At 35.0% G+C, this 9,856-nt stretch overlaps 1 protein-coding gene across 12 annotated transcripts in view; it reads right to left on the bottom strand.

The window, feature by feature from the left end:
* Positions 1-1,561: 1,561 nt before the first annotated feature.
* The window catches only part of PPFIA1 (PTPRF interacting protein alpha 1), a 59,641-nt gene continuing 51,346 nt past the window's right edge, over positions 1,562-9,856 (bottom strand). For all 12 annotated transcript variants that reach the window (XM_026850752.1, XM_026850759.1, XM_026850761.1 and 9 more), the window contains 5 exons: positions 9,405-9,580; positions 8,768-8,836; positions 6,679-6,844; positions 5,269-5,339; positions 1,562-3,975 (listed from right to left, as the gene is read on the bottom strand). In XM_026850752.1, coding sequence (XP_026706553.1) covers positions 5,281-5,339; positions 6,679-6,844; positions 8,768-8,836; positions 9,405-9,580 — 470 coding nt within the window. In that variant the 3' untranslated portion in view covers positions 1,562-3,975; positions 5,269-5,280. The remainder of the gene's footprint in view (positions 3,976-5,268; positions 5,340-6,678; positions 6,845-8,767; positions 8,837-9,404; positions 9,581-9,856) is intronic.

Below are 9,856 nucleotides of genomic sequence, written 5' to 3'. Positions count from 1 at the left end.
CACTTCCTCTTCCCGCCCGGCGGGGCGGCTCCAGGTGGGAGAGGGAGCGGCCCGGCCCGCCCCGGCGGGAGGCGGCCCACGGCCGGCAGCCTCGGCGCAGCCGGCTGCCACGCAGAGTCCTCCCCCACCTTTTGTAAAACCTACCCTCGCTGCGCCTTTCCCCGTGGCTTAAAAACGCTGAGGAAAAGTAGATGACCAAGCACCTTGAAAAGCGCACCGTCAGCAGTTTAAAAAGGGCTACAGCAGATGGGTATTTAAAAAAAAAAAAAATTATTACATCTTACTACTCCCTTTCACACCATCCTGTTTTGGATATCACAGCTACAGCGGTTTGACGGGTTTTTCCATCTCTGTCAGTAGGTAAAATGTTCCCATGTGACTGCTGACAGGGTATCTAAAGAGCAGGAAAACAATCACAGAAAGGAAAAAGAAGCCTTAATGCTTTAGGAGTTACTTGTTTGCCCACTATTTCTTTGTGTCTTTTAGAGGAGGGGAAACAGATTCTAAAGAATGACATTTCTAGCAAAAAAAAAAAAAATATTACAAATACCCACACAAATACATTGCGCAGTAAAGGGTAAGGAAAAAAAAATGCAGGTGAATAGTTTGACAAGTTTTGGAAGAAGGGACACAACTTACTTAGCCCCGGTCTTAGTGGGACAGCTACCTCCATTCACCTAAAGACAAATGTAGTTCACAGTATAAGCTCAAGTTATTTTTTTTCCTGGGTAATTTACTTTATAAAATCAATAAAGTGGGCTAAAATTACTCTTAAAAATATGTCTGCTAGAGGAGAAAGCAGGCTAACAGAACCCTAATCCCTGTGCAAAAATTACTATTAACAAAGCGAAATTAAACTCAAGTTATTCTAAATATTACTAAGCAGTGCACCAAAACTACAACCCTGAAAATGGGATTATCAAGAAGTGAAAAAACACTTTTTAAAAAGCAAAGTAAGTCTTCAGTGTCAACAAAAATTCCACCCCTCAAATAACACTTCAAACATGGCATTCTGTTTTTATTTACCTGAAAATTAAATTTGCTGACCCCCCCAATCTTCAGTCTTCCAGTTCCAAGCATAAATTCTGCTGTGAACTACTTAACATGTTCTCTGCTCTGTGTTTTAGCATGATAAATCACTACTGTCCATAAGACACTGCAAAAACAACTTCTTGACTTTTAACTCTCCATTAGTTTGAAAGGATAAAGTTGAAGTTGTAAGATCCATTTTGAGATTCCCTGCTCTCTAAACATGCAAAAATTCCAAGTTTAAAGTTTTCTCAGATAATTCCACCGTCTCCTTATTGCAGATAAAATGTATACTTTAATTTTCATAGCACTCTTTCCAACTAAAGCCTTTAAAGACCTTTGGAAATGTACAAAAAGTTATATTTAACCAAGCTTTAAATAAAGATCACTGTAGCACAGCCATATGCCTTTGACACATGCACTTGCATCTTCTTCTTTCTGGGGGGGTTTATTAAAATTGAGTGAAAGTGTTTTTCTCAATTTCTCCGATATAGCTTTGCTGTATAATTCACAGAAGGAAGTCAACACACAGTTTTGCCAGTTCGTGAAAGCTTTTTCTATTTCACTCATTTATTCTAGCTCTCATGTCAATTCCATTGTTCCATAACAGTTAAGGTTTTACAGCCTTAAAATAATAAACGTATGTTCTTTTCACATTTTACAAGTCTATTCCACGTTGTTTTCACTTTTGAGAAGCAACAATACATGACTTTGAACACCTACAATCACATAAGTGACCAGAAACGTCTATGCAATTTTTTTCTAAACAGTGAAGTTTAGCTGAACAGTGAGTCAGGATCTCCTTCTGCAGTTTCATTTTAGCTTTTTCTAGAAAGATAGATTCTCTGAAAATATAAAAGAGACTGCAAATGATCAGATAGCAACTCATATAGACAAGCCAGACAAACAGAGATGCATTATTGAACAATGTTTAAAGCATCAATCACAATGTTTTTCCATTCCATGCATTCCACATCCTGATGTTGATCTAGAGGACATGATGAAATATGCTTCACTACTGCTTCGATTATCCTGTAACTTTATCCTTCTGTCTTGTCTTCTACATAAGATATGGTTTACAAATACATTAAAGTTGACATAACGGCCCTATTGTGACCCAATTTTGTATTGGTTCCCTCGACTCCTATGTCTCTCCCCAAATACCACCATGGTCATAATCTCTTAACAAAGCAACTGTTGCTGCTATGTAGAACAGCACTTCAGTCTTCATCACATGGACCAGAATACACTGAAGTTGTGTGAAAGTTTTTTGCTACTCTTTTTAGAAGTAAATCATAGCTTTAACTACGAGTAGAAGTAGGCAATAAATCAGTTTTCTTCGGAAAACTGCTTTTCAAAAACTGATGAACACATGTGAACTTGAACAAGAAAATGTCACATCTAACGGAACATTCTTCTACTGGGGAAAAGTCATCATTTGAAACAAGATCTACAGGGCAGCAAACAATCATTAAGATGCTTTATTGACAATATCCACTCACCGTAAAAGTACCTGCCTGCATACAATTAGATCTTAGTTTTTCAATAGTGTTTTATTGGCAGTGGAAAATGCATCAGTACTTTACTGAAAGAAAGCAATAAATAATACTGTGATAAAAATAGTTCAAAAGTAGACTGTACATATTGTTACATAATCTGAAAATACACAAGATTAATAGAAAAAACAGTAACACTGAATTTCAGTTTTACAAGCAAGTTAAAAGTGGAAAACAAAATAAGAAAAAGACATGCTATATATATTGTTGCATAATAAATAATGCACCATCTGAACAGATTCTTGCTGGCTTTTTAATATGCCATTTACAAGTGTTGGATACATTTTCTACTCATACAAGTCCAAAATGGCTACAACCATCAAAAATTAAAGTCCAGACAACTCTTTAGAACAAGTTTACAAAACACAAAAGATGACTTACATAAGAAAAGTAAGGCCTTTATTAGAAGTTGCACTGCTTTAGTTTTCAGCCCATTGTACCTTCATCTTTCATTACTCATTTGACATGAGACTGCAGTGCTTCATGATTGGTCCGTTAAAACTAGTTTCACCAGCATCTTTCCACAAGTGTTTTCAATCAAAAAGATCTAGGAAAAAAACTCTGTGGCCTGTGGATTACGACCAGGAATTATTATGAAGTCTATCCTCCTCAGTTAAGGAAAAAAAAAAAACCCCACAAAACAGTTCTTGGTTTATGGCTTGTTTTCAGTCACTGTGAAGATAACGCTATACAAATACAGCAGAGAGTGTTATGACCAAGTCAATCACTTCTAAAAGGTGTCCCGTTGTGTTATAGTTCCTCCCAGCTTTTAAAACAAGTTATATTTTAAATAAAGACAAATTCCCACTACTTGACAAATCCTCTTTGTGGAAAGGTACAGTTCTGAAAAGAAGAACAATCATGTACCATGCCTTCTACAGCAACATATGCTTACCTGAAAAAAAGCTGACTCGTTTTCAGATCTAAGCTAACATTTCAAAAGACAAAATATATACTGCTTGGTGTCATGATACTTTTACAAAGGTATTAAAATCCTTTTCACCTTCAGTTTCATTATTAAAAAACAATGATAATTACAGTAACTGCATAATTTACAAAAACCCTATATTACTTATAGGGACACATACATACAAGCATTACAGTACATTCAGTTGGAAAGACTAAAATTAGAATAAAAAAATCAGCAATGATTTGATTTGTAGACTGAATAGAAACAGAAAAAGTAAGTAACTATATAAATGAGAAGTCACATAAATATAAGAAACATTTAGATTCTAAAATATTTTCTCTATAGTACTCATGAATTTATTTGCTAATTAAAAACTCTGTAATAAAATATCTCAAAGTGTCCATTTAACAAGTATTAACAGGTTAAGGGTTCCAAATGTTCAAAATGCTGCATATCACCGGTAGAAATAGTGTGGGTAAACTGTAAAAACAACAACAAACACACAAAAAGAAAAAACAAAAAAAATATTCCATTAGCAGTTTTTTTTAAAAACATTTTGTTCCAAGTTTCTCACAAACAGCTCAGTAGTGTAGCAGTCATGCATCAAATTATTGCCATGCCATGATGTACACAGTTTTATTGCCTTCTGTAATCTTCAGTTGCAATGCAAGTACATGAGGTCAAATTCTGCTTCCTAGATTTTTTGCCTAGGTCAACTGATTATAGAAAATCCTGAGACAGTGCAGAGAATTTTGGGGAGAGGAAGACTTAAAACTTTGATGTCTTGAAACTAAAAAAAAAAGGAAATTTAAGATAGCCCCTGAGATTATGAACTGACAGATCCACATGATCTGAGTTGCTATGTGCAAGAGTTTCCCTTCTCATACATTTCATACAGAAGAACTCTTGGGAATTAAACTTGCATATGCAAAAAGTTCAGAATTTAAAGGAAAGGTGGCCAATACCTGAATTGATAGGGATGTTACTGGTGTGAAGAAAGGAAAGAGGTTGTAAGCAGAAGAGGCAGGCAATTTATAGCCCACGGAAGATAACAGCTAGTGAGAGAAAGATTTGCAGATTCTTTTTCTTTTTTTTTAAAAAAAAAAAAAATCAATATAGTAAAAGAAAAAAAAAAAGGGCTTTCAGACTTGTTTGCAAAACAAGAGAAGTACTGTTCCATGAGAAAACACATCAGAGGCTACTGAAGAAAATCATTCCAAATCCTGAAGTAAAACAGGACTACACATCTTTCATAAACCAGAATACATGTATTTTATGTTATCAAGCTGCCTTTTACTGTTAACACTGCTCACAACCACCCAAATTTAGGCTGCAGGTAGGATGGCTGGTTGGATTTAGCTTAAGACAAATTTGACCAAGACTTTTCTGAAAGATCAATAGTCTGAACTGCACCGTCACACACTGAATTATTTTCTTTCCTTTACACACCTGATTTAGTCCCCTTCCCTCGTCCCCACTTTCACTAGATGTTTTGATCCAACCTTTGATTTCAATACTTTCTATGTAGTTATTTAGCACAGGTACTTTTTGAGGCTGTTTAAAACACCCTCAAGAGAATATAATCTTTACAAAAGTAAATATTTAAACACTCATAGTCTTCATTGCAGAAAATAATCTCTGGATTTTCAATATAACAATCTACCTTGAAAACCTGAAACAGTTTTCTAAGAGTGTAAATTCACTGCATTAAAATACCTGACGTTTTATTTCATAAACAGCTGCTTTACTATTATACCTAACAACTTTACTCACCGGGAGAAGGCTTTAACAGGAGTAGGTCCTTACTGTAGCAGAATCCAACCTTTGTGTTCCTGATACACTGCCTATTTCAAGAAGCATGGGGAAGACATGCAGAACACAGCATGCATGTTAGTTTTCAAAAACAACATCACAGCAATGTGATTACAGCTACTGTAGTCACCCAACTCTAAGGTTACAAGTTAGAAAAGCAGAATTTATTTTACACTTTATATATTATCCACTCCTAGTTTCATTGGCTAACAAAAAGAATTCTAAAATAATCTGCATGCTAAACTAGCACACTGAAATTGGCAAAGGTAATTTTAAAGTCATTTATTTTCTGTTTTATATGGTTTATATATTTTTCTATTTTTTGTATGATAGAAAGAAAGGGGTTTTACGTGGTAAAGACTTCACTCATTTTGATTTACATTAGTTTCCATATGATTTTTGGAAAATCTTTTGTGCTAGTGACAGTATTTAAAATTTAGAACAGCTCACATTTTAAGAGTAACATCAGATGCAATGGCTGCTTCTGTGAGCTTTACTCATAAGCACAATTTTCAGAACCCGAGACAACTCTGACAGATTATTTTGAAGTTCGCATCCTGTCTGTTCCAATAAATACATTTTCCATTTATTTTTACTTGTGTTTTGTAAAACAAATTCAGGTAAATTTTATTCTCATGGTAATAAAGATTGTTTTTAAACAGAAGAGATACCTCATTTGACAGTGATCAACTACTTCCAGGTGGGTTTTTTTCAGTTTGTTTGGGGTTTTTTGTAATATGTATCTCTCCATGTGTATGTACACACAAACACACAAACACACACACACACAGATAGATATATATAGAGAGATAGATATATATAGATATATATATATATATAGATATAGATATCTATATATATATATATATATAAAAATCATTAAGTACACAGCAATGAAGCCGTGATTTCAAGTATGATTAATACTTAAGTGACCACTGCAGAGGGGGAAATGCACCTTTCACTCAAGTTTTAATAATCTCAAAATGATCCAAGGGAGTTTACTCACATCATTTTTGGATGCATTTTACTGCATTTCAGAAGTGGACCTTACATTGGTCTAATTACTGCTAATTAGAAATTATACATCAGGTGATTAAAAGACTTCTCCTAAAATGTAATTTTATTTTTCTGGTTTAACATAATTTATTTCTAACTATAATTCTCATTTTGTTATTCCAGTGAGGTAATAAGAAACCAAATCTATTACAGCTTCCTGAAATTATAAAGCACCCTATGGTTAAACACAGTGTTATATATACAACCATGCACAAGGCAGATGCTTTTATGCAGAAAAAAGGTAATTTGAACTTAATTCCCCTGCAATACCAAGCAAAAAAGTGCATCGTGCTTAAAATAATACAAAATCAATACCATCAATCTGCATCTTCTTTGGCTGCATAGAGGGTGAAGACATTGAGGTTGTAACTCTGAAATTTGCAGGAAGAGTCTCTGCTGATCCAGCAGCTAAACCTCTTATGTCCTTTGGTCTAAACTTCTTTCTCCATGAAGGTGCTCTCCTAAAGCTCTTATCATCATCCTGTTATATTGATAAACATCATTAGTGATTCAAAAAAATGTAGGATTGTTACTGACATTAAAAGGATTACTGACAATCTTAAGTAAGTGTATACCACTGAATGAATTATTTTCAGAAACAGTTCAGGTGTAAAAGCAGCAGAGGTCTTCATTTGCAACAATCTGTGTTCATTTGCTAGAGTGTGGGCTCTTCAGCTCAGTAACTATGGAAATTCACATTCTCAGCCCATTTAACAAAACATTTCATACTTTGAACGTTTGTACTTCATGATTTGCAGTAATTCTTAAGTGTCACATCACTCATTCTTAAGGGATATGACGAGTGGAGCAGAACATAAAAGCTGCTTGGGAACACTGACATTGAGGCTTAATTTGAACAATTGCTTTTAACCTTCAATTCTGTCTTACAGGAATGATGATACAGCTATTGTGCTTTCTCATGCTACAAAATACGGGAAGTGACAGTGAGAAAAATAAGTGTAGTAAATATGATATTGCTGTGCAGTATTTTACTTAAGCACATGGGTAAACCTAACTAGTAATTACCCTCCATTAATACATCTGCATCTTTGAAGTAATATTCCACTTCAGTAATATAATATTGTACATTCTAAATACAACAGTTCCAAGTCCCACTTCCAAAATGTCTTTTGCAGTGAAGGTATTGTGTCAGTGAAAATATACCCAATGGGCATCTCAATTTGCCAGCTTCACCTTTAGAAACACCTCAAACCTTTGGATGCCATTTTACCTAAAATGTATCCCCTTTTAAAATTAGGAGACATGTATCCTGAAGAGATGTTAATGATCAAACTACCCTGTGAGGCTAGAAGAGAGCAGACATCTGTTCCCTCAAAGCTCCTTCTCTTGCAGTTTGAAATCCATAAGGAAAAATACCTTAGAAAGCTATCAAGCTGCTTTCTGATGATGTTATTAAAACAGAAACATTATCAGATGTTAGTAGAACTGCATACAGAGAACAGAGCTGTCAGGATATGCCATAAAAGGGCTGTAACAAGTCTATTAGGCAAAAGATGAACACAAAACCAGGCAAGGTCTGTCACAGAGAAGCTTCCCCTGTTCTCTTCCTCATACTAGCACATGTTTTGAGATATGATGGGCTCGTTCTCTGACCTAGTTATAACCACATTAGGGTTTTGCCACTTCAGTCTTCATCTGAGCCACTTCCGCCTACGCATGCTACCACAAACTCTCATTAGCACCAAAGAGGCAGCACAGAGTTAGGAGTCTCTCAGGGAAGTAACACCAGCTTGAAACTGTTCACAGAGCTACAGCATAGAGGAACTTAGAAGTTTAAAGATATAACACTCTCTCCTTTATGCTATGGATCACAGGGTCTACAAAAAAAGTCTCACACCTAGTTAAGAGTTTTATACTCACTACATTTAAACGGAGTTTACACACTGTAAGATCACAGACTGCCCAACAGAAATTACTGGTGTAAACATACCTGGTAGTCATCTATACCAGTACTAACAGAAATTTACTACACAAGCTTTCTGGAAAAACACTCAAAACCCTTTAAAAATACTGGTCATTAGGACAAAGGTTTGAAATCTACAGTACCTTTCTCTATTATAGCTTGTTCATCTGCAACACTGGTCACTAATTTTCCCACATTTTAGATAGAAAAAAAATCAGCCCAAAGTGCTGCTATTAGATAACCATTAGACTAACCATACAAGCCACAAAAAATAAACTTGCAAATCATCTCAATAGTTTCATATTCAAAGTTATCTTGCCTAAATACACAAACCCTGTCATATTCGGAAACTCTCTAAGAATCTGAAGTTAAAATTTCTGACTCTATTCTGCCAACAGCTTAAAGAGGTTCAAGCTAAATTCTTTCACTTAACAGTTCTGCTGAAGTTCTCAGGACCATAAGATGGGTCAAGTAACTTACTTCATCAAGTCTTCTGTCAGTGCCCATAGCAAGAAGGTTATTAAATTCCCTCTCCAGAACAGCACGAGCCTAAAGTTTATAGTATGAAAGAAATGGAAATTAATTTCAAAAGATTAGTAATTAGTAACCTACAGTAATTTAAAAAACTCAATATAACCCAAAATGTTTAATAACTTATCAGTTTAATAAACATACTTAGTACTCGAAGAGTTATGACTTAATTTGTAACTTATTAAAAATTTAAGGAAGACTTTAAAGCTCTCCCTTCCCTTAGTTACGACATGAAAGTTCATGATTTCTGGCTCTATATTTAATTATTTCAGAATAAAAACTAGCAAACAACAAAAATTATGAGTTTTACACTAATGTTGTGAAGATGGGCTACGGGGAAAATATTCCAACAATACTTTTTGCTCGAGCAAATTGATCAACCACTTGTCATTATCAATTAGAAAACAGTAAGAAAAGCATAGTTCTATGTTTTGCTCTTATAGGACAGTAGACAACTTCCCATTTCTAAAACTTCTAGAGCTGGGAATAGAAAGACATGCAGTTACCTAAGGAAACAGTTCCATTTTTAACCTTCCTAGAGGGAAGAAATGTCCTATTGGCCATAAAGTAACTACTTCTTGCTTACCTGTGTGTTTTGAGTGGGTATTTGTAATAAGAGAGCTAATGCATTGTAATCAAATGATTCATCTAAGGCCACAAGTGCACCATGAACTCCGCTCTCTATAAGGTTATTTGCGTATTCTTTAAGACCAATGGACACTACCCAATGGATCATTCTTTCATTGCTCCAGACAAGGACATCTACGGAGGAAAAAAAGTTGTTGCCCAATTTATAACAATACAACTTTTCTGAACAAAAAACCCCATAGTTCTTTCTTGATCTGTACACTTGTGTTGGGATTGATTTTCACATATACACAATTAATCATTAACGCTGTTAAGTATTAGTTTTCAAGGAATTTTGTTATTTAACATTTAGGTTGTGATCTCATCTGTCCCTGCCTTTTTGGTGTGCATGAAATGCTATCAATTGGCAACACAACCTCCGCCACTCAGGGTTAGATCCCTTCCATACAA

This window comes from Athene cunicularia (genome assembly GCF_003259725.1).
Source record: "Athene cunicularia isolate RWA chromosome 5 unlocalized genomic scaffold, athCun1 chr5_part3, whole genome shotgun sequence".
NCBI classification, from domain to species: Eukaryota; Metazoa; Chordata; class Aves; order Strigiformes; family Strigidae; genus Athene; species Athene cunicularia.
The sequence above is the reverse complement of the archived record's forward strand: the minus strand, read 5'-3'. Positions and strand labels throughout refer to the sequence as shown.